Source organism: Sebastes fasciatus, chromosome 11, assembly GCF_043250625.1.
Source record: "Sebastes fasciatus isolate fSebFas1 chromosome 11, fSebFas1.pri, whole genome shotgun sequence".
Lineage (NCBI taxonomy): Eukaryota > Metazoa > Chordata > Actinopteri > Perciformes > Sebastidae > Sebastes > Sebastes fasciatus.
This window is the reverse complement of record NC_133805.1, coordinates 17,148,420-17,173,959: the sequence shown is the minus strand read 5'-3', so window position 1 is coordinate 17,173,959 and position 25,540 is coordinate 17,148,420. Positions and strand designations below refer to the sequence as shown.

The 25,540-nt window shown below is 41.1% G+C and overlaps 1 protein-coding gene across 2 annotated transcripts in view; it reads left to right on the top strand.

Moving 5' to 3' along the window:
- The window catches only part of gpc5c (glypican 5c), a 113,807-nt gene that overhangs the window by 74,895 nt on the left and 13,372 nt on the right, over nucleotides 1–25,540 (top strand). For both annotated transcript variants that reach the window (XM_074651202.1, XM_074651201.1), the window contains 2 exons: nucleotides 1,018–1,138; nucleotides 18,091–18,235. In XM_074651202.1, the coding sequence (XP_074507303.1) occupies nucleotides 1,018–1,138; nucleotides 18,091–18,235 (266 nt within the window). The remainder of the gene's footprint in view (nucleotides 1–1,017; nucleotides 1,139–18,090; nucleotides 18,236–25,540) is intronic.

The following is a 25,540-nucleotide window of genomic DNA, read 5'->3' as shown; positions in this document are numbered from 1 at the left end:
CAAAATTACATCTCATCTTATTTTTCAAGCAGAACTCTGTAAAGTCCAAGATTTATTATCTCCGCCGAGGAGGTTATGTTTTCGGGTTTGGTCTGTTGGTTTGTTTGTGTGTTTTTTCAGCCGGATTACAGAAATACTACTTGCCAGATATTCATGAAACTAGGAAGGATGTAGCATGGGCCAAGGAAGAACCCATTAAATTTTGGAGCGGATTTGCCTTGACAGAGGTCTGTGCTCTCTGAGTGCCCTTCTAGTTTCAGCTGTGGTCCTTGATCGTATAAAATGACACATTGTTATATACAACAATAAAGAATCCCATAATAACAAATATATACAGTGCATGTCAACAAGCCGAATAAAGAAAAATAACATCAGAACATTTCAAGGTTGTCAAGCAACCACGTCTTGTCAGTCTTACGCAGTCAATGAGCGGGTCGTCCTTTAATCACAAGGTTGGCGGTTCGATCCCCGGCTCCTCCTGTCCGCTTGTCGAAGTGTCCTTGAGTGAGACACTGAATCCTAAGTTGCTCCCTGGGTGCTTTACAGCAGCCCACTGCTCCTAAATGTAGGATGGGTTAATTGCAGAGGTCAAATTTCATGTATGTGATAGGGGTGTACCCGAATTGTTTGATTCAACTCGGATTTGGCTGTTCAATACAAAGATTCAACTATTCAACATATAGACTATTCACCACAGTTTCATACACTTTACACTTCTCAACTGGTGGAGTCTGCGCAGTCTGTCCAGGGGATTCAACTCGGCTGGTCAGAGAAAGAGCGCCATGGTGCGCCGCACAAAATTGTTTACGAGAGCACAAACTCGATGGCTCGACTTAAAGAATTTCAAGTCGACTAAGGGCTCACTTATGATGGGGGCAGGTGGCAGCCCTTGTATGTGACAATTAAAATGAAGTTTAAGTTTTTTTGTACAACTAACTGGATATCTGCCTCTATCTGTCACCAATATTCCCCAGTTTTCTCTCTAAATATCTGAATCCCACTTTCTTTTTCTCACAGCTATACTGGCAGAGTTGTAGGAAACGGTCTGCACGCCCAGAGGCAAAACCCAGAGGTCAAAGTTCGCAGCCCGAACCCTACGCTGGCTGAGGTCAAGGAGAGGTTGGAGCTCTTCAACCAGGTAGGATGACCACTGCACAGCATGGGGACATCTCTCATCATTAAGAAAGTTAAATATGTAGCATATACTTTTGTACACACACACACACCCACACACATACAAAGGTTATTAGTCACCCAAATTATTATGTAACCAACAACACTAAAGTCTCAATTGATAGGGCTTTTGTCTAATTAGTATGCCTCAAACAATATAACACATAGTCACAAGAAGTGCTGAAATGTCCTTGCCATTTCACTCAGATCCAAAGACTTGTTTTGAGCGCAGAGGCAGATATCAAAGATAAATGAAAAGGATGGCGGGTGAAAGGGGGATGGTGACAAAAAAAAGTGAATTACTGTAGAAAGGAAAAAAAAGAAAGATGAGAGGCGGGAGCAAAAGGTCAGGAATGAGTGACAGATAGGCAGAGATGACACAAGCAGCTTCAAAGTGACACTGTTTGTCATGTAGATGGGGTTTAGGGCTGAAAAGGACCAAGAAGAAAAGGGCCATTTCACACAGTCCCTAGAGGCCATTTGAGGAGACAAACGGACCAGGATTCGGTTCCCCTCTGCCTGCCTGCCCTTTTGTTGCCCTGAAAATTGTGCCCACAGATAGTACACCAGTCATGTCTCACTTTCTATCTCTATATTCTTCTTTCCTTCCTCTGTTTTTATCCTTAATACACTTAGAAAACCATTTTTCCTGGTTTGTCTTTCTTTCTCTCTGTTAATGCATTTTTGTTTTGCTCTTCTTCCACTCATGACAATTCTTTATCATTATCCGTCTCCTTTTGTTTCCTTCTATCTGTACTCTCACGTCCATACATTTATGTCTCTTCTCCATTCCCACGCATCTTGTATCTCGCATTATATCTGCCAGCCAGCCTGTCCACCTGTCTGCCAGCTGACAGCTCAAGATCATTTCTGTCCGACCACAACATCCTATTGTGCACGGTGGCTGTCAAGTGCCCTGTTGTCATGGCAACTATGCAGAGTTGAGCGGGTGTCCTGTTGACATTTACAGGGTTGAAAAGCCTACCTTGAATCTAGACCAGGCGGCACAGCTTGGCTGAGCTTTGTGTTTGTGCCAGATAAGAGCAAAGGATCACAGAGTGTTAAACTGCATAATGTGGCTGGCTTTCCGAGGCGCATCCGGAACAGTAAAACCACAAGTGAGGAAATATATTTTTATCACGCCTGCATGCACACAGACAGCTTTACATAGTTGCAGTATGTATACATTAAACTGACATCAGACATTGCAAAAAAAGTTTGCTTAAAATCTTGTTCATTTCTGAAGTTAAACATTTGAACTTTTGACACTCACCTGTGACTTCTGCTCACCCTGGTTACTTTCCAAAGTGGTTTTGTTCAGAATTAGATCCTCTGCCAACAGCTGTAATAGGCTAATACCATTTCAGGCTCAAAAGGCCCATAACAGGCTTAAAAGCACGCTCCCTAATTTTGTTGTAGCTATGGGGCAAGCCCCGAGGAAGAGCAGTGGGCTTTGAAGCACATTTGACATAGTGGCCAAACGGTGGAATAACAACTTCTGTGTCTATCATGTGCTGCCATTTTTTTTTTTTTTTGAGGTAAATCAACTTCCTAGTACAAACACTTCAATAGCCCTCAAATCCTTAGTTCCTAAAAGTTGTGAAATTAGTTATTTCCCTTGAGTTCATGTGAATGAGCCCCAGACTGAGGCTGGGGCAGTGTTCGGAGGTGGAGTTAAAGGAAACACTATTGCGTTTGCTCTATGGGCCAAATGGATGCAGAAGATCCGGGTCATTTCGTAATAGTAAGTCAAGCTTTTTTTCCCCTCATGCGCAACTGAGCAACTTTCATAGGAGTGAACGTGGCCCTGCCTCCAACCAGGGCTCTCAAATAACTTTTTTCATCATCCTCCCGGAACTGCCCCGAAATGAATGTGGACCGTCCCGAATTTAAAATCTTTTTTTTTCTACATTGTCATTAGTTAATCATTCAAAGTGACCTTTAAAATAAATCAAACATAAAAAGTGATTTGTTTAATTTTGTTCATAAATGTATGTTTTAACCAAAACATTGTTTTTTTTATTTTAAAAAGTAATTTTATTGGTTTGAGTATTTATAATTTGCATGTTTCTTTTGATTTTGATTTTGATTTTTTTATATATTTTTTTCAACTCTTGTCCCAAATTTGTCCCAAAATAAATTTTCATCCACTCCGATCCCATTTTTTTCGGCCCCGGGACGACGTGACGTCCTTAAACTCGAGCCCTGCCTCCAACGCTGTAGCCTGTTCTCTTTATACATTCATGATATGGGGTCATAGCAACCCCAAATTTTCTTCCCACCTCGCTGTTCTTTAAACTTCTTTTTAACTGACTAATTGTTAAAATCAAAATGTCGTTCTCTTTTGCTCTGTCTCTCTTTCTCTCCTGGTCTGTGGTCAGATATTCAGTTAGATAAATGTCATTTTAACATTATTAAAATGGGAGAAAATCACAATCCTGTTAAAAATACCTTAATATAAGCCACAATATCAGCATAGTAATATCACCTGTCTTGTTGTCTACTTTTCAAGCAAACAAGGTCATCCCCGGCTCTCTTTATCCTTGCTTCAGAGCCCTGAACAGATGTTTGTAGACAGGGCCATTATATAAGAATCTTCCAGGTGGGCGAGTCGGTTCACAAAATAAGTTCCTGTGTGGATAGATTTTGGCAAGTCCATCTGGATCCCTCTTCCAAATTATAAACTTTACTGGACACCCTTGGTGCCTTTTAGGCTGTAAACTTAATTGCAGTTCAATCGGGAGGGAGCAGTTTACAGATGTAAAGCATTGTTGATCCATACAGTTTACATTTGTTTGTGCAGACTCCGCAGTGCAGCATTGACTTAGCTCACAGTAGGTAGTTCAAGGGGGCTGTGAGTATGGAGCAATTCCATCAAATAGACAAAGCCGGCCGGGCTCTGTCTATTTAGAACGCTTGAGATCTCAGCAGCCATTGAAGTAAGAGTAAAGTGCTTGGCATTGATCAGCCAAGCACACACGCATTGCTGCTCATATGATACGGCAAATTGGTGGAAAGAGCCGGTGAAGTATTGCCGATTACATCTTTAAATAAATGTATTCCTTCAATCATCTGATCTGTTGTTATTAAGCATCAGGACAAATTCAAAGTTTGGCAACCCCACACCGAGTATACAAAGCCTGACCTTGGCTGTAAGAAAAAGAAACATTGTTAAATAATGCATTTGCTGTGATGTCTCTACAGTTGCTAATATTGGTTCTTTGTGTGTGTCCCTTTACTTTCATCTTTGCAAAACCCATAGACTTTATATACAGTCTATGGCGAAAGGCACTTTGAGTTCCAGAGGTTCACAGCGAGGTCATTTTTTAGAAGTTAGTCCTTTGAAGTCATGAAGCCTGATACAAAAGATCTATTTGGGGTTAAGATTTGAATTTTATGTATCAGTGTTAGAAGTACAATGAAGCGTTTGTGTATGTTTGTTCTTTCATCCTTGGAGCTAGTTTGGGTTGTTATTTTCACTGAAGGTGAAAAAAAACAACTCTAAAAATACACACACACTGGACTGAATTTAAATTACATGTATATTATCTCTCTCTTTTTAATTTAAAGGTATTGCAGGTATTTCAATGAATCCCTAATCTGAGTTTTTCCAAATTTGAATAACCTCCATTTCCAGGATTAGTGAGGTTAAGACGTGTATATTTTTACCTAGTGGAGAGTAGTTAGATCCAGAGCACTGTGGCACTAAGAGGATTGGGAAATTGCTGCTGATGTATCACAGACTCTGACCCCTCATCTATCCTCCTCTTAAAGCACTTAGAGCTGCATAATAAATGTGTGTGTGTGTTGGTATGCACTATAATGTTTAATTCACACTCATGCCCACAACGTGTGGTAGGCAGGTTTGCAAGTTGGAAGAGGACAGAGGAATCGTACACAGTTTTCTCCATGTAAAATCCAATACGTTAAAGCTGGAATTAACACAGAACAGCACAAAGGACGAGCCTAATCTCTTGACCTCCTATAAAATGCTCCATTAAGTTAGTAGGCCCAAGTTACTTTCCTCCCCCTGTGTATCTCCTCTGACTATCCTCTCTCTCTCGCTCTCTTTCTCTTTCTCTCTGCCTGTAATTGCTAATGTGGACAATAAATGTTTCAAAGTGGATTTTTGAATCCCGGCCATCAGTCCAGCTGTTTTTGGGTGGGGATCTTTTTCACAATGGTCTATCTGTTTCCATGTGAGCTACTAAGGCCAGATCATTTGTCAGTTTGTCAATTTGCACCTCGGTAAAATGAAAAGTCGGTGGCAAAACGTAGTGCGGGAGAAAAGAAATACCCAGACGCCAGTCGATTAGACTGTTGTCAGGCTATTAAATAGGCGTTATCGGACGCTATAAGCACAATAGATGTGGGTCAATAGGGGCCTACTACACCCAATATTAGGTTTCATCATCTATTCCCATGGTGTATCACTGAAAGAAGGTATAAACGAACATGACAGCGACCTCTAGCAACCGTAGTATTTATGATAGGAGCAGAAGCTGAAGTATAGACAGCATGAAACTCCATATGGAGTGGGTGATGGATGGGACACAAAACTCCAAGACTGGAGTCCGCATCTTGTGTGAAAGTTGTCTTTGTGTTCACAAGTGTTACGTTTCACTTTAACTTTTAAAACTTAGTTATTTTAAGCCAAAACACAATGTTTTTCCCTTAAATTAACTAAGTGGCTTTGTTGCTTAAACCTAAACAAGTTGTAATTTTGTTGCCTAAACCTAAAGAAGCTGTTTTGTTTGTGTTCAAGACGTAACGTTTCATTCAGTTTTACAGCATGTTGGAACGTGTTGCTTTTAAGTTTCACACACACACATCTATATAGTGCATATAGCGACCGATAACGCCTGTTTAATAGCCTGATAACAGTCGAATCGGGTGCACATACACACTTTATTTCCATCTTTATTTTTCTTTCAGACATACAGTACACCCGCATGTACACACAAACACAGACTGCATCATTAGAGTTGCTGAAAGCTGTGGTGGATGGAGATTTGGAACAACTCCAGCATAAAAAATCCAGTACAGAGAGGCCAGTTGTATGCGTGATTGATGAGATCGACTACTGCTTTGCTGTCTGGGTTGGCCGGTGGCCCGTCCAGGTTCCACATCAGAGAGGCCTTACTTGTGTTTAACACGCACTCAGGAGTCAGCACATCCCCTCTGCAGTTCCAGTCAATCCTCGGATCTATCAGCTACTGCAGCGAGTCAGAATGAATGTGTGCTCTTGTCAGTGAAGATAGTTTGTGCATGCTCTTTAGAAGGTCGTAACATACACAAGATAAGATGTTTTATGTGAACTCCTTTTAGTTGTATGAGAAACCCACAGTTGGATTTTTGACTTCAATATGCCTTCACAGTATTTAATATTTTTGTATGTTTTAGCAATGCCTGTAGCAGTCAGAAAGCATTTGAGCTTTAAAGAGTTAGTGGAGTCTTGGGATGAAGAAAGAGCTCGGGCTGAGCTGGCAGCCCGTCACAGGGAGGGGACAGATTCTTTCCACTTGAAGAAGACGATGGAGCTGGCCTTCACAGGAGCTCTGCTGCTCTTTGCTGCTGCTGTGGCAACGATACAGCAACAAGTCTCACTGCCCAGGGCTCTCTGTTCGCTTGGCAACCAAACTTCATGAACCCAGACTCTCTAACTTAAGCATAACATTTTTTTTTTTACCGTCATAATTAGATGCAAAGCTCATAAAAATCCAGTGAACTGCGACTGTTTTTCCACATTGGGTCATATTTAGTCTCCCCATTGGTTTCAGTTCCATTCTGACGGTGATTCTTGTCATGTGGAGAAAGTATGTGACCTGTTTCTGTTGCTGGCACATGCAAATGAAATGAAAATGAAAATCCCCTTTTTCAATTTGATATGGTGTGCTTTTGTTAAAAACAAGTTAAATACCATGTTCCAAAGGCTATCAGCAACAGGGATTACAGGCTCACATGTCGTCACATATTTAGTAAACATTATTAAAGGAAGGAGGTTTTAGTGTTTTTTTCCTTCATTAAAGTGAAAATATTCCATTTGGGAGGATGGGCTATAAACATGTTCTCAATTAGAGCTGTATATCGGCACTGGTTTCCTGATTTGATTAAATCTTTTAGTTCTGAAACTCCCAATTTGATTAAATTTGATTTGATTCAACTGAATTCAAGTTCGATTCAATTCTTGACTGCGTTGCCAGATGTGAAATGTTAACTATTGTACCAGAGGATTAAAATTATTGTATTTTGAGAAAACATATTGTACACATTAAGGATGCAACGATACCGAGTACCGATCCGATACCAGTGTTTAATTAATAAGCTGTATGGCTCACTGTGTGGAAGTGACTGAGATCATTCTTTAATGTGTAAGGCGACATCAGGTTTGACTTGAACATTGCTTTCTTAACTTTGCAAAACAAAACATAAATAAATACACAGATATACTGTATATTTGCTGAATTGTTATTTATTATTCAAATAATAAAACGTGCACCAGCAACTTGGTAAAAAAATTAATTACAATTCAAGTGTAAACCTTTTTAATGCAGCAACATATTGGTCAAAACTTAAAGAGGAATTCAAATTCCAGTATATAATGTATTTAGCATATAAACATAGAATTGAGTTGAATAGATCGGCCCCATTGTCACCGTTATCCGATCCAACTGTTTGAGTCAGTATCGGCCCGATATCCGATCCAGTATCGGCATCGTTGCATCCCTAGTACACAAGTCAACCACGAGAACAAATAAACAAAGGCGTAAATGTGTAATTTTACAAAACACAATAATTATCGTTTATCTGGCAACGCTGATTCTTAAGCAAGATTTACATAAGATAAATACCATATTGCATAAACATTAAGGAGCACATCTCAGAAGTTATCCTGGGAACTTAAATTTCTTTTTACACAAGTAAGCAACTCTCATACACATTCCTTTTTAAATTTTTGTGTATGTTGTAATTACTTAATTTCCATAATGCAAACCGTTAGTGTGTTTTATAGTTTTTTTGTGCATGTAAAAGGTCTACAAAGTTACAAATCCCAAAGTCCACGCCAAAGGGAGTTAATCCGCCCCTACAGAAACACTGCTCCTGAACTTACTGAAATGCCTTGCTTGAAGTCCCGCCTTTTCTTCCGTAACGTGGTGATGTCACCAAGTAACACATTTGCATAATACCTGCCTGGTGGTTAGTTTGGCACGCCCTCAAAAGAAGCTAATTAGAGCGGAGCTGGAGCGGAGTCCGAAGAGTTTGGTACAGTTGACCAATCACAACAGAGTCGGCCAACTGACAAATCAGAGTAGACTGGGCTTTTCGCCGGGTGTGAGAAAAATAAAGTGTTTTTTTGAACATTTAAAGCATGTAAACATGTCAATATAAACAGATAGATAGATAGATAGATAGATAGATAGATAGATAGATAGATAGTCAATGAAAAAGTAGGACACTTCTTCTTGTTCTGTCTCTCCTGCACTGTAGAACCTGCATTGATTAATGCAGTATGTGAGCTGATGACAACCATAATGATGGACGTCCATGGGGAGTGACCTGGAGTGGTACCGTATCAGGTGCTGCTGCCTTATAGGGAATTCTTTAGCCCAGTTTGAAGTCTGGAAGGCTTCAGCTTCCAAGTAAACACATCATCAGAAGCCTTCACTGTCTGTTGACCCTCACATCTCACTCACACAACAGAGTTTTCAGCAGCTAGGTAGCTGTTGGAACACGCTCTCAAGAAACCGCTGATGTCAAACTGTCATACATTTTTTAACAACATCTCCATCATTTGTCCCGACAAAAGCCAAAGTTTATTCACTTGTACATCCATTACACAAACACAATCTGCCTCAGTCGGGCCCGACAGGAGCAGGGTGTGACAGCCCAACGCCACAGCACGTTGCAGTGATTGACTCATGAGGGTTACGTGAGGTCATCGCCAATAAAGTGTCACTAACCGTTTGCAAGGGAATCGACTTGTACTAGCTTGCAGTGCAGGGGCGCTGCCTTTTTTTGAAAAATGTTCAAAGTATTACTCAGAGCTCCGGGGAAATGTACTTGTTTATTTTCAAAAGTACAAGCAGATTTTCATATTTCATACACATTTCATGAAATTCGTTGGAAAGTGAGGCTATTGGCTCAAGAAGAACTGATTCGTTGCAGAAAACACAACCTCGATGCCACAAAAACATTTTTGTTTTTGAGATGGAGAAGCAAAGTTTCCCCGAGTTCGTCGGTTCAAGACGAATCTTTCAGCATTTGTCCAGGAACATTTCTGCCTAAACAAACTCCTTTTCTCTACTCCTCCTATAAATTATGTCCAACCTGCATTTTGTAATTGCAACCAGACTTAGATGACCACTGTGTAATTTTACTCCAAGCAATCTGGCAAAATTCGATGGTGCTTATGATTAATTTAAGTGGCAATAACTCAGAAATCATTAGTCAGGAGTTCATAGAGTGAGTGTGTGTCCACGCATATATTAATAGATAGCATATGTTAATGAGCTGATGTGTTGTCTAGATAGGATAACTCCATGAAGTCTGTTTTTGTTTGAGGTGGTTGTCAGTGATCTATCAAGGATTATATTTCATCTTTTTGTCGTCTTTAGAACGATATGGATTTCACATCTGAAAGTCAACAAGGCAAAAGATCTGAATGTAGGGGTTTTTATTGGCTCCATCTTTGACCATGGAAAAGGACAACAGCAGAAAAGTACTTGGCTCGCTTGTTACGCCTTTGATTGTGAATTCACTTTTGAATCATTTTCCATGTTGTGGATGGCAATGCAGGCTTTTGCTAATAGTCCAGACTCTTGACAGCTACCATTAGTGTCCATTCCTGTCTATCTAATTAAGTACCGTCTGGAAACTGGTTGGCCGCAACATCCACCATTAATCCATACAAACCATACGTCATATCTGTTTCAGAATCAGCCGCAATGGATGGCTCAGCAGTGCGGCTTTCTACAGCTACATTTGTTTGCAGCCTGTCACTCTTCCTCTCTCTCTCTCTCCCTCCCTGTCACACTCATACTTGGGAAATACACGTATTTATTTCCTCCCTCAGCCGCCTTTTCTTGGTCAGGCAATCTGAGATGTACAGAGAATTGCAGCTATTTCCTCTGAAGCCAGCTGACACACATACACATAGATACAGCACATGCTTACTCTGTCTCCCAAGCTGCGTGTTTGCTTTTCAACACAAAAGCATGACGAGCCAATACAGTATGTGAGACAATGGAGAGACTTTTAATTTAAAACTTGGGAGGACTTCTGCAGACTTTTTAGAATTTACCACTGTCACTTTTTCCTTCAGTCTCCTCCAGGTTTTCCTTCCCTTTTTCTCCGTCCACATATGCAGTTTTACCACGACTGCCCTCAATGAGGTGATACTGTTTCAAGATGTCAGCGAAGAAAAAGAGCACATGTCTCGATGTGGGCATACAAAGGTTATGAGTTATGATCCTGGTTCACTAGTCTGACAGCAGTATCCCACATAACACACATGCACAGACGTGTGCACACACACACACGCTTACTCAACGACTGCGACAGTTGCAGTATTCATATCCCACTGCATATTTCACCACATTTCACGTTTTTACATTTAATAATCAGATTTTCTGTTTCCACATAAAACTGGAATGTGTCTCCACAGTAGCTCCCTGGTTAAGCTGCACACACACACTCACACACACACACACACACACACACACACACACACACGCTCTCAGCCTCGTCTTTCTTCCCAGCTCCTTCAGAAGGAGATTGGTTACTCCTGGCAGTACAGATTTTAGTGTGACTAGGATGCACTCAAATACATGCAGGAATTCAGCCCTTGATTCCCCATCATCCTCTGACCGAAGAATGCTTTTGAAAGGAAAGAGAGAGGAGAATGAGTTGGCAGGGTGAGAGGAGATCTAGAAAATATTTCATGATTTGGGATTTTATTCAAAGCCTTGTGGGAATAACTGATTTGTCTTTGGATGCCAGGGTAATATCAAAGCAAAGGCTGGCGTCTTGTGTTTTCATCCCCTCCACCCTCAGCCTCCTCACCTCTTTGCACAACCACAAGCTCAGTCTTCCTGTCCGAGTAATACTCCTTTTTTATTTGTTTGCTCTCAATCTCTCACCCCTTCTGCCTCCCTCCTATATCTGTCTTTCTTTCGTGTCGATCTGTCACTGTTTGTTTTACTTGGCACATGCAGTAACACATCTTAGCTAGATGTTGATCTGAAGTTTCAACACTCTCCAACCACACTCTTACATTCCCCTCATTTGTCTTGATATGAAAGGAAAATCCACCCTAAAATACTAAATCTATTAAAAAAAAAAAAAAGGACAGGTTATTTGTACTACGGTGTTCATGAACATCATCATATCACCTTGAAATGTCCAAATGAACTAAAATTAACTGGAGTCATTGCTTCACTTTAAAATGGCCAATTATTATTTATTCAGTTAGAAATACAGCATATTATAAAAGCGGCTGATACAGCCATTTGTCAACCAATAGTATTTTCAGTATTCTCCTTTAAACTCTACTTACTGTACATGAAACAGCAACAGGCCCTATAGCATGATGAAAAGTGGATTAGACAGGTAAATTACAGTTCACCAGTGTGCTTATGTATATCATATTTTTTAGGAACATACCATTCCCCTTCACCTAAGTTAAGTTCAGACCCGTATTATAAAAACTATATGGAAATAGCTATATAACTGTACATTTTAATTAACCTTTAAAGGGCAACCTCGCCTAAAATAAGAATTCAAATATGTTATTTCCATGGCCTAGAAAAATTCAGTCAATATTAGTGAACATGAGCTACTCGCTCTCAAAGCCAGAAACTAGAGAAGTAATTCTCAAACTTTGTGATGTCATAGGGTATAAAGTCTGGAGCTGCTCCATAGACAATGAATGGCGGATTTTGTGGACCCACAGAATGTTTGTTTTCTTTTTTATACCCAAATGAGCTTTATTCTATTGTCGTGTTGTCAGTTGTGAAACAGAAAATGCACCCATATACTCAGAACGTTCCCCTGGGTGCTCTCAGTGTCACCTTAAACATCTGTCTCCATTCATTATCTATGGAGCAGTTCCAGACGTTATACCCTATAATATCACACATTTGAGTTTTAGCTCTCTTGTTTTTGGAATTCGGGAGAGAGTTGTTCATGTTTACTAATAGTTTTGGACTGTCTTAGACCATAGGAATAACGTGTATGAATTTTGAAAATGGGCATAGTTCCCCTTTAAACAGCTTATATGTTGCATTACATTTTATTTTAAAGCATGTTCTTTCTATCAATAGACTGTTCTGAAACAGCAAAGCTCTATCTAATGCAACAGCCTACTTGATAGTCAGCATTGTCTTACATGTCAGAGAGAGAAGGCCGAGTCATGTGAGAACAAAGACATCTGTCCCTGTAGGGTTAAAGGCACAGTAGATTTCTGCTTGTTACGTTACATAAAGGCTGCAGCTATTGAAATACTCAGCCCACTTGCTCACATTTACCGTACGGTACTGTGTGACGGATCAGTCGGACGGGTCTTTGAAAGGTTGTTGTTTTTGATGACATAAATAGACCATCCTTTGTTGCCGTTAAACATCATCTCTGTGTCCGAAGTCATTTTGATGCTAGAATATATTGTTTTCACTGTATTATTAATATTTGAAATGAACTTGCACAGCTTAGCGTGTAATGTGTGTTCTGCTTCTACCCCAAAGAAGATAGAAAACTGGATAAAAAAAGCCAATTTGAGAAAAAACACTCAAGACACTCATTGAAACCCAGAGCTGCTCCTCGGTGCAGCAGCAGTCAATCAGAGAGCAGATAAGAGAGAGAATATTCACTGCATATTATGCATTCAACAGTCTTTAAGAGCTCATAGTGGAGTAGTGTGTATCTCTCTTCCTTTAACTCCTTGGACAAATTAGACATTTGCTTCTTCACTATGCTGTGGGAATACCATAATTTAAGTTCCCTGCGTGTTACTTTTGAAATGACCACAGTAGAGTTGACATTTAGAAAGAAATAACAGCAAAGTCTGGCAGTTTTGCAGTCCTGACATAGTGAAAACAAACCAACAAACTGCATTGGACAGCAGCCAACCAACAATTCCACAACGGCCCGACTGTGGTTTCCACAGCGACGACGCCTTAATTGATTCTTTCTCTAATTAACATAGTTTAAGGACAGCTGGGCCAAGCAGCATTGTGTTAAACGTTCCCTGAACGGCACGGTTATTAGCTTAATACCCAAGTGGTTATCTGGATCGTGTTGGTACACAACACTGTGCTGTTCAGCAGAGCATTTCCTTCTAAACTCATGGAATGTGCATTGCATTTATTTAGTTGCTTTACATAATAAAGAAGGGTTAATGGGTTTATCATGGTTGCTGTCCGGAAACCAAAGAAGAAGTCTTCTCTCTCTTGCTGTCTATCTTCCATTATCATTTATCTTTCCCTCGCAGGCTTCTGCTTAAATGTTTGGATTGATGCAGTGGATAGATACTTATAGTCTAGCTTACTTTTTATGCATCCGCCCTGGCCGGAGGCATTATGTTTTCGGGTTGTCCGTCCGTCCGATTCTTGTGAACGCAATACCTCAGGAACGCCTGGAGGGAATTTCTTCAAATTTTGCACAAATATCCACTTGGACTCAAGAGCTGTGGTTGAAAAGTCAAAACAATTACGCCCTGACGTCTTTTCCTAACCACTTTTCCTTGACCTCGATGGAAAACGTTATGAGGTCAAGGAAGGTTGTGAAGGAGAATTCAGAAGGTTTTAGGAAAAGACAACCGTGGAGTTCAGAGAATCCGACTGCTCTTTCACTAGCCTCCGTAATTATGATGGGACGGTGGCGGATGTTAGTGACGTGAGTCTGCCGTGGTGAAACGACAATGTTCTGAAGATGGACTACAAAAGGCTCTGCATTCACCCGTGCGTTTTTAAATAGGTCTGTCAATGACAGGCTCCTTCACCCGTGGTGTGTGAATAGAGATACCACCGGTCCTTCTGCTGCTGGAACACTCAACATCAACATATAAAAAAGGATTATCTGACATAACGTGGACAACCGGTGAAAAATATCACTTCATTACTAAGGTTGGAATTGAAATAAACAAAGAACTACATGATAAATATTGAGTTAATTGCTCGAGTTATGGAGAAGGTGTAGGATCATGTACTTCTTCCAACTTCTTTGCGGACATGTCATATTTTTTTTATGTTGATTATTTGTTAAATGATTGTTTGCTGTTCATTTTATTTGTTTTTTCTTGTTTGTTTTTTTACTTAGGTATAAATAATTAATCAAAAATAAAGTGAAACGAAATGGTTGTCACTGTCCACTCATATTAAACATGAATCCCAATTAGTATATGAGCATATGAAAATAATATTCAAGATAAGCATAGCGTTTGTTATCAGGAACGGCCGAATGGTGCGCCGTTTTAAATGCTGCGGCCGCAAGGAATTGTGGGATGTTATTCTCTCTTTTCCTTTCGTAAAGGATGGTCCAGTGTATGGAGATAATAAAGGAAGCATTGAAGCTCCTTTCGTTAGCATTTTGGAGAATTCAAACAGCTCTTATCAGGGCCTTCCGGGTCATTTCACTCCGTTAGGAACCTTCCTAAGCAAAAAGGACTATTCGGCCGTAGCCAAGGATGAACAGATTAGAGTAATTAGGGCGGCAATTCTAGTTTGCACATAAATCATTTTACTTCCTATGATTCACAGCAACAGAATAGTGTCCTGAGAATTACCAATACCACGCAGTACATGGTATACTTACTGTAACAGCCGAGGTAGGAAATAGGATTTTTAGTGGGCCTCCTAAAGCTAATGTGTCCTCAAACCATAGTGCCTCCTTATTCTAACACAGCCTCTCACATTGCAGCCTCAAAACAGGCAGAACAAGTACAGGACCCACAAAGAGCCTGTCAACAGGTTGTAATGTGAGCCAATCCATAACTATAAAATGCACTATTGTAACCAGCATGTAATACTGTTCACATTGTTCCTCCTCTTGTACCTAACTGTCCATCTATGAAAACTGAGCAGTCCAGCTATTGTCAATGTGCTTTCAATTTTGCGGTGAACATAAGTGATACGTTTTAGCTGCTCCCACTAAAGGGCTCACTCCAGTTTCATGAAGCCCGGCCTTGTGTTATGGTTGTGCATGACTCATTTCACTGTAGCCCTAATTTCACTCACTCAGGCCTGAGAGAGAGAGAGAGAGCGAGAGAGAGAGAGAGAGAGAGAGAGAGAGAGAGAGAGAGAGAGAGAGAGAGAGAGAGAGAGAGAGAGAGAGAGAGAGAGGGAGGGAGGGAGTGCATTCACATTAAGTATCAAATTGAATGCATTGCAGATATAATGTGTTATAATATCAAAAGTACCCGCCAGTGTCAGGATAGTCTAGTCTCCTCTTCCACTCTCCCTCCCTTGCAGACAATGGTATAATCACTGCTCTGGTTAGAATGACAGAAAGAATATCAATATATTCATAGCTGTTCTTCTGATGACTTTGACACCAGTTGAACTGCCGCAGAATTACTGCCGACAATCAAACATTTATACGTCAACATCGGCCAAGTTTTGTGAGGGATCCTCATTATTTGCCTCATTATTTCTACTTGTCAGTTTAAGGCCTTGACTGTCAGGGCATCTTTTCTTTTATATATTTTCTTCCAAGTTAGGAAGGTCTCGAGTGAAATATCTCATCAACAACTGAAGGAATTGCCATGAACTTTTGTACAAATAGTCTTGGATCCCAGAGGTATCAATCTTTGTACCACCAAGAGGTTGATACTTTTTTGTTTTGTTTGAAATGTCTTGAGAAATATTGGATGGATTGCCATGACATACGGGTACAGGTACAGACGATGTAGCTAGACTTCGGTGTTCCCCTGACTTTTCATGTAGCACAGGTGAAATCGGGTCAAAATTCAAATTTGTCCAATACTTTGGTTTATGACCAAACACTTGCAAAACTAATGACATTCCCATCAGCCTCAGCTGCACTTTGTGTTTTTAGTGCTAATTAGCAAACGGTAGCGATGCTAAACTAAGATGGTTAAACATTATACCAGCTAAACATCAGCATGTCAGCATTGTCAGTGTGAGCATGTTAGCATGCTGGTGTTAACATTTAGCTCAAAGCTCAAAGTACGGCTTGGTTAAAGACTCTTAGTCTTGTTTCCACATAGCTCAGTGTACGTATGAGAGTCAACCAGAAGTCCATTCATTCCTATGGGAACCTCTGTGATCTCCAATGTGTTTAGCATAATGCTAACTTCCTGTGGAATTAAAAAATTAAGAACTGATGAATGTAACACAGCTCTATTTATACATTTTTTCTAAGTGAAAAGTTCGACTGCATATTCAGCCAGTTTTGTGAAATATTTTGTTAAGACATTTGAACCACTATGCATGCACTTTATATGTTGGAGGAACTTTCTGTCCATCCGTAAAGAGATGCATTTCCTTGCATTGAACACCAGGGGGCGTAGTCCATATACTATATGGAATTACGGACACAAAACTGTGTGGAAACGTATAGCGTTAGTCTTGTTTAAGGATTGTACCTTACACTTAGCTTTACATTGTTAGTTAATCATGAGATGTTTATTTGGGGGTGTTGAAGGCTCAGGAGACGACTGGATAAAGGTCACCTTTGCTGTCAGGTGTGTTGAGTGACAGAGTCAAGTGTCAATGGCAAGGACATTAGTCATCCCTCAACTAACCAAACCCCACCCCCATTCCTCCCACACACCTCTCAACATGTCTTTAGTGGTTGTTCCTTCCATATGAAGGTCAGCCGTGCACCAGGATTGATCATGTCAGCTTTCCATGAATGTTTAATAGTGTGTGTGTGTGTGTGTGTGCGTGTACATGTATGCAAATACACCCTAAAGCATGGTCAAACTGTGTGTGTGTCTCTATAGTTCCACATGTTCTGGTATTCACGCCATTTTCTTACCTTCATACTCGAAAGGATCATTTATTTATTGTTGTGTCAGGAGAGCTTCATGTCAGACACGGTGTGATGGAACAAAGACCACCTTGATGATGGTGGACAGCAGGAACGACCAGCAGGTGGTCCAATTAGTGAGCCCCATGCTGAGAGGGGGGGAACATCATAAGGAGTGGTGTTTTACGCTCCAGGCTCAGAGAGTCTGAACTGTGTCATAGTACGGTCAATATGATATGAGTTTCTATAGGTTGACGATGCAGATGTTTGACATAAACCGTACACCTAAAAGACGACTAGTGTTACAGTATTGTGTCATTTATTTGATTTCTTGTCAACTTTACTAATTTAAATATTAAAATAGAACTGAACACCAGGATGGAAAAGTAAACTGAGCTTCATCCAAAAGATTTAAATTACCGTATGCTGTCTAAAGGAAATAATACATAGTTATAAAACTCACTTTTGTTTCTCAACCTTGTAATCAATGCTCCTCTTAAAACATGGTTGTAATTAAATGCAACACGTCATCTTACCACACAGGGCACCTCACTGCACACCACCCACACTGCTCCTCTGTTTCTCCTAGGATGCCATGTATCAGCTGTCGGGCCCTTGCTGACATTTGCATTACAGGGATTGATATGTCAGAGCAAGAGAAGGGACACAAGGGGACTTAAGGAACCATAATGTTCCACTGGGAAACACTCTACCACTTACTGGTTAAAAGGTCTATAACTTTGTACGCTAATGTATTTCACATAAGCATTTCAGTTGCCAGAGTAGAGGTTTAGCTTATATATGATAACTGAGGAAGTCTTGAAGACCGGTATTGTAGCAGGGTGAGAATCACGTTTGCTTGTAAACATTGTAAAATTGATATTCATAAAACCAGTGTGTGATAAACCTTGTATTACTGTATTTGTTGTTCAGGAGACCCAGGAGAGGTTTCCAAAACTGGGCCAGATGGAGGCCTGGGATGAGCTGGGCAGTGGGGAAACAGAGGAGAGCAGCACGACAGACTGTGATGATGAAGATGGATGTCAAGCCTCAGGAGATGACGGTCAAGACCAGACCTGTAAGTGATACATGCACAAATACTTACATATACACCCAAATCCCCTTTCCTCTATTTCTTTTTCCAATATTGTTGGCAAAACTAATAAGTTTCCTTCACTTTGCATTTAAGAACCTTGCCCCTTTTATGTTGGTGATGTCAACAGCAGTCTTTGTGATGATTTGTAATATCTCTGTTATAATTTTAATTGTGCTCTACCTTCAATCAAAATGTGCCGTATACCGCCAAGGACATATCTGCCTCTGACAAGTCCTTTCTCTCTATTCTCTAGCTCAATGAGCATTGAATTGTTTTCCACAAAATCACTTTTTCATTCACCTCCTACTTGGCAAGGGAAATATACTTTAAAACCCATTTTCACACTCTGCCATCCTCGCCTACTGTGTCTGTGTCTGGAGGCTACAGCAAAGGTGGTAGCAGGGGACGGTTCCTCAGATCCTGAGACAACAAGCCAGATTAGTTCAGTGGGCACACACACACACACACGCATACTGTATATAAGGCAGGCGGTGAGGTGTTGGGGCTTGCGTTGGCTTTGATGATAATCATTTGATCTCGTGCAGAACGTTCTTGTTAATCATCCCTAATTATCATGTTGTTTTTATCCACCCACACAGTTAAACAAAGGAGTTGGGTGTGAAGCGATGTCTCGCTAGCATGGAGGGTGTAGAGAGGAACATGTAGGAGCAAATACGCACTCATACACGCATGCAACAGTAGCACGTGCGAGGTTAGATATAACGGTTAAGCTATTTTTTTTTCATGTGGCTGGTTAATAGGAAGACAGGCCCAGTAATAAGATCCTACCTGGAGTAAACTGAGCCTCTGTGGCTTCCCCAATTCTTCTGCAAGACAGCAGAAATGCCAGATGCTGATGCAGCACTCTCTAACATGTACCGTGTTTACTCAGTCAAACACGGAAGCACACAAGCACATTTTGCACAGAGGGCTAACTACATACATTAACAGGTGCCTCGTGGTGAGTACACAATTAAATAGAATTGGCTTTGGTGTTTAAGATCATGTAATCACAACGACCCCATTTCCAATTTGGCCGAGGACCTTTGTCATTTATGTGGCATTTTGACTACTGTCAAAGAAAACATTTTGGAAATATGCCCAATTTTGAATATAACTCACTAAACACACATGGCATTGCTATACCTGTATGCACATTTTTAAGATCCTGTCTTTGATCACCATGAGGTCAACACTAGTCATGTTACCATTTAGTTATCAAGCGGATTCTAAGCAACATTTTGAAATGTCGCAGAAAAAGAAGTAAGAATTGGGCGAGTTTCCATCAACTGGTTTGGAGCAAATAAACTACTAGGCTACAGCGTAGTTTGGTCACAAGTTGGCGCTATAGGCTACACATGGCTGTAATCCACCCGTAAACAGAGTAGAAGAAGAAGAGGTTGCGAACCAGACACAAAACAAGTCAGCCTGGTCATCTAACCGTCTACGAGAGAAAAACAGAGAAGTCTTCAGAAATCAGCCAATATTGGTCGCCCACAGCGAAAACATCCAATCAGTCCAATTTGCCGTTTCGATACAGCTTTTCTAATGTGATACTTCAAAATATGCATAAGAATATGTGAATGGAAACACAGCTACTGATATCACTTTTTGGCCTATACATTTTCAACACTTTAAAGACACAGTGAAATGAACATTTTCCAAGTTATAATCCTATGTTCCTGTGTTATGCATTCATTTCACTTGTAACATGCTAAATATGTGTCACATTTATTGTCCTTATCCACCTCCTCCTGGTCTAACAATGTAGGGGAGGCACAGAGTTCCATGGGGCTGCAATGGACAGCAAAGACACAAACAGGAAGTAGGCCATTTCTCATCAGTGTTTACTCCAGTCATGATGACAATTGCTCAGTTTGTAATCTAATCCGCATTGTATTTATGGAACATGTATTGTGCCTGATTCAGTTTTACTTGACTACTTGCAGCTATATCTATTCCTGTAAGTAAAGTAAAAACAGCAATACTCAATGCAAATGAGTTAAACTGCTTTGGCACCAAAAGCTGAGATCCCATTATGATGTACGTCCAGCATGTGCAAAATAATACTCACAAGGCATAAGGGCTCTAAGTCAGAGTATCTTAAAACCACTGGTCTAGTTTTACCAAAGGGTAGCGAGAAGGCCATCCACCCCACATTTCAGCTAATACACCAATCAATAGCTATTACATTCCTAGTTACACACAGCTCTGAAGAGGTCCTTTCTGCCCTGCTCCTTGTTGCGATGTGGATAAAACATACCAGCCTTCCTTAGAGCTCTGACAGCAGCAGCAGTTTCCCAACAGCAGGGGATAATCAATCAAAACCACTGTCTGAGATTTACAGAACAAAACCCATTAGTCTGTGCTCAAAGTATAAATCCATATCCTGGTGAGCCCTGTACAACTGTCCTTTAGCTTTCAAAGGAATATTTGTCATCCAGTAACAAATGCATGCGTCTTGGAAAGGTGTGATTGGCCTATTGGTATCTATAAAGACAAATTACAGCATTGGCCCCAGTATTAGACAACACTGACTATAGACAGTCTTTCACTTCTCTGAAGACTGATGCCAAGAGCTGGACAACACTTGTCCTGTGATGCATGCACAGTCCATTCTTGGCATATCATTCATTTACACCAGCCAAGCCTGGCTTTTTGAACTCGGTTGTGGGTATGTTCAGCTTTTTGGCAATTTTCAAAGCTTTGAGGTAGATAACGTCTATGGTAATAAGCTTTCTTTAATTCCATTTTTCAGTCACATGCTGTACTCACACACAACCTTGTCAAGCTCTTTGAAGTGAACAGTCGGAGGTTTAAGGATTTCTCTAACTGTTAGCATTGTTAACACTTTTGAAAGTTGGCATCTCAATGCAATATTGGCTTAGAGGATAACTGGTATTTTTCATCTTGGACTCTATTTACCCATGTTTTTGTGTCTAACTGACTAATTGGGACAACAGTTTCTTATATTGGTCCAGTATTGAGCCTGAGCGCTCACAAGCTACATTGTAATCCTATATGGGGCAAGCTGGCACCGTCATTTACGTCCACTAAAAGTGTTTATTTTTACAGTGACAGGCTCTGATTGTTATTATAATTGTCTGACATTATGGAAAGAGTCTCGCTCAAGGAGAAGTCTTGTTCTGAAATCTGGCGAGGTGATGCATTGTTAGACTCTTATAATAACAATCTGAGCCTGTCAGTGGCAAAAACAAGCACTTTTAGTGGACGCAATGTTACATTGACGCTCTTCACTTTCCCTAGCAGCTTTACAGCGCAATCCCTTAACACTGAAATTTCAGAAATTGTTGTCCCCATTAGTCACTTAGACACAAAAACATGGGAAAATAGGGTCCAAGTTGAAAAATACCAAAGTTACCCTTTAATGATATTTACATTAAATTAAAAGGGAGATCAGCTTACAAAACTGTCTCTCATTCTCTTATGACCTCACAAATATTGGTTAAACTGTTATTGATTATCCAAACATCAACTTTGGCAGCTGTTGAGGGAATTCATTAGTTGAGCGAGGATGAAATGAATTAAGAGGCATATTTTACCTTCCATCTGTCTGTGCACTTGTTTGCCTCTGTGTAGCTGTGGCACAGCTCCTGAGGTCCATGTTAAAAGGGGGCATGACCACCCGCTGTTATGCTAAGAGAGACTTCATTACCAAGCTAATGAACAGCGCTAATCTACAGAGAACAGACTCACTGTCTCTATCATCACTCAGATGTGATGGAACTTCTGCAAGTCTGACTAAGGAGATAGAATGCAGAAGCTTTAGGCAACCATATGAAAAAATGAACACAATGTTAATATTTGACACTGTCCGGCTAAATAAAGCATCACAAATGTGAAAAAAAACCTCAAGACAAGAGTTGGAAAAGTCACATTCTTTTCGCATACTCCAATTAGCTCTTCACTTCTAAAAGAAAGTGCAGTCTTGATGCATGATGTCATGCCTGTTTGATCTTGGTTCAGATCCCACTCCTCTTGCCTGGAGACATGCTAGTGTACTTTGTGTGCCAACTAAACAAGGCCTAGTCATGTACGAACTGCCATGACCGCAGCCATGAACAGGAGAATAAATCAGTGATTCTTTAATGAACCATATCATCTCTTTCCCCTGCAGCAATGAGGGCCTCTTCTGTGGTACATTTTGTGGCGTGACTATGGCTTATTAACTCTATTAGCCCGGGAACACTTATGGCTGCTCCTTCCAAAGAAGCTATTCATTTGTAGCTGGCTCATTAACGTATTAATCTCTAAAAAGACCCACAGTGGCATATTAGACTACTATCTCTCCATTAGGGAGAGAGAGGAGACTCCAAATGTCTGTGCATCAAAAGGTAGAACAGTACTTTATTTGTCTGTCTGCTTTCGTGCAGCAGTCTTATCTGAGTGTCTGGCAGAGGAGGCGCAGTCTTTTCTGTTCTGGCCTTTTGTGCACATCTGGAAAAACAGACCGAGGAGTGAATATACAGGAAAAGTTTGCTTTTATGAAATCTTAAAAGGAGTTTAGGATGGAACGTGGGAGATTTAAAAGCTTTCCCAACGCTACACCTTTTTGACTGCAGTATAGTGCCGTTACTGCTGCTGCTGCTGAGGCAATCTGCCTGACAAAAGGTGTGAGAAGTCATAAAAACAAGCAGGTTATCCATCTGAGAAGGGGAGGAGGAGGAGTAAATGCATGGATAAACACTTCCTGCGATTGAGCCGGAGGGATGTGCAGCGAAAAAAAAAGTGTGAATCGCGCAGCCATGAAAGTACAATTCTCTTTTGGTAACAAACACCATCTGTCAGGAACACTGGTGAGCTCATCAAGAAAGTGAAGACACCCCCGGCATTGCTCACACACTCTGCACTTCAGTGGCTGAACCTCTCTATTAGCACGAAGCCATTGGCGACGATTGTTTTGCTTTGCCATCCTGTCAGAGAACATAATAATCTAAATATGACAAGACGGAAAGATTTAAGAGTGGAGCAGTGTGCTTCTGTTACTCCTGAGCAGAAGGACAAATATATTAACTTTTCTTGTCTTTCCTAGCATGGCCCAAGGAAACAGCTGGCTGTAAGTGTGTGTGTGCGTGGTTGTGTGTGTGTGTGTGTGTGTGTGTAAACCTGACCCCAAGGGAAGTAAACTCTGAACGCTATTTTAAATCCACAGCTGCTAGTTTTGTGGAATTTTCTTTTCTAAGAAAATGGAGTGCAATGTAAGTTGCGAATTTTTCTTTACCTACTCTACACACACACATACACACACACGCACACACATTCAAAGACATAGAGAGGTGTATGGCATGAGAAGGCTCCAATCAGCAGATTTAGAATATAAGGCTGAAGGGCACCAGAGCAAAAATCTGCACTCCCCATCTATCAACGTCCAGGGTAATATGCAGTTTATATTTTTGCTATGCACAGTTGTATAAAACACTTTGTTTCTACCACTCGACTGCTCAAAAGACTGCATGGTACTGCATAGATAATGACCCAGAACCTGACCTTGATACGGTGATTCAACTTTGACATATCTGCCTCGTAATGTTCTTGGGTTTGCCGGTTGTGTTGTTTGTACCTGAATGTCAAAGTCATGGAGAGAACGACTCTCCAAAGCCCAAAAGGCCATAAAGGTGTGCAGCAGCTGTTCACCCTGGCAGAGGAAGCACATTCCTGAAATGAATGGCTGCTTGGGCAGGATATGGCCAACCTACACCAGTGTTAGCAGGATTACACTGGATCGGCCCCGAGCCCGCTGTTGCCGTGGACACAGCACACACCTGCCTTTCATGTTGGGAAAACTCGCATGATGGGGAGAAGAGTGGAGATTAAGGGTGATGTGCTGCGAGTTGGGGTCTGAGAGAGGACACAAGGTCAGAGGTAGAGGTGGTTTGAGACAGTTGCAACAACGGAGGGGTAATACAGATATAGAGCGTTATGATGTGATGCTTCAGTACAAGATGTAACAGAGGAATGGTAGTACGGCTAACATGAGGATATGAAATGTTAAAGGCCGAGGTTCAGAGAAGACGATTGCAACATACAAACCTATGATTCAATCTACCGTGAGAGACGGGGGTTAGGAGGGCGGGCTGGGGATTTGGTGCTTGTGTACTCTGCCAGGTTGGGTAGAACCAATCCCAGCCCCTTGATCTTCCCATCCTAGGTCCCGGACTGAGCCCCTTGGGACTGGCGTGCGCAGAGGCCCGGCTGGCCAGCAGATGTATTGGCCGTGTCCCTGTGCGGATATTACCGGTAGGACTGCCATTTCCCCTTAGCCTTTCATCTGGAGCTCAAGGGGCTGAGCGAGAGCTCCGCGGGGCAGAGCGGGGTTGGAGGAGAAGGAACAAGAGGATCAGAGACGGCTTTGCTGGGCAGGAAGATGGTCTGGTTTGCGGATGGATGTGGGAGGAGTGAGTCACGTTTTCACTCAGATATGCAGAGTCATCTATTTGTTCTGTCTGACGTTGCGACATTGTGTAATTTTCTCAACACTCGACAAAATCTGTGAATGATTCTGAGAAATTTCCGTATCATTCTCTCTGAAGTGAATATGGGGAAAGACGCCGAACAGAGCAAATAGAGGGATATTCCTCTAGACTATGTGCCCAAACCCATTTGTTAGCACTTTAACTGCTTGACAGATATTCTGTTTTATTATAATCACGGTATCACACATTTTTATTGTACATATTCACATTTGTGATCAACTGTCTCCCATTTCCCGCTGCGCCCATCCATCCCTTTTTATATACCATCTTCCATCTTCCCTCTCTGTGATCTACTCTTTCTTCCCAGCTTGGCATATTCTACCCCGTGGTTTTTATGGCACTTTGAGAGCATATTAGCTTGAAGCGCTCCCCAGGCACGTGGTCATCAGAGGAGAGTGGTTCTCATTAGCCAGCATCATCGTTTCCTTTCTAAGCAGTATCAGTGAGGCCTTTATGATTGAACCTCTCCAGCACACCTTTGGGACGTTTGGAAACACTACGGACCTCTGGTGTGGCAACAGGTTATAAACTAAAGGAAGTGGTGGGAGTTACTACCTCGGAAATTAGTGAAAATAATACATAGAAGTCAGCGTTTTGTATGGTTGCTATGAAGTTTACCAGCAGAGGAACAAGGAATGCTAGTGACTCAGTGCTCTGATACCGTATAGCCACATAAAAGTCTCACAGAAGGAGCTGTTATTCTGCTAATATAACAAGAAATCCTTACAACATGTGCAGGTTTCCAAGCAGTAAAATGACATTTTAAAGATGGTGTCCAGACTCATAAAGTGTT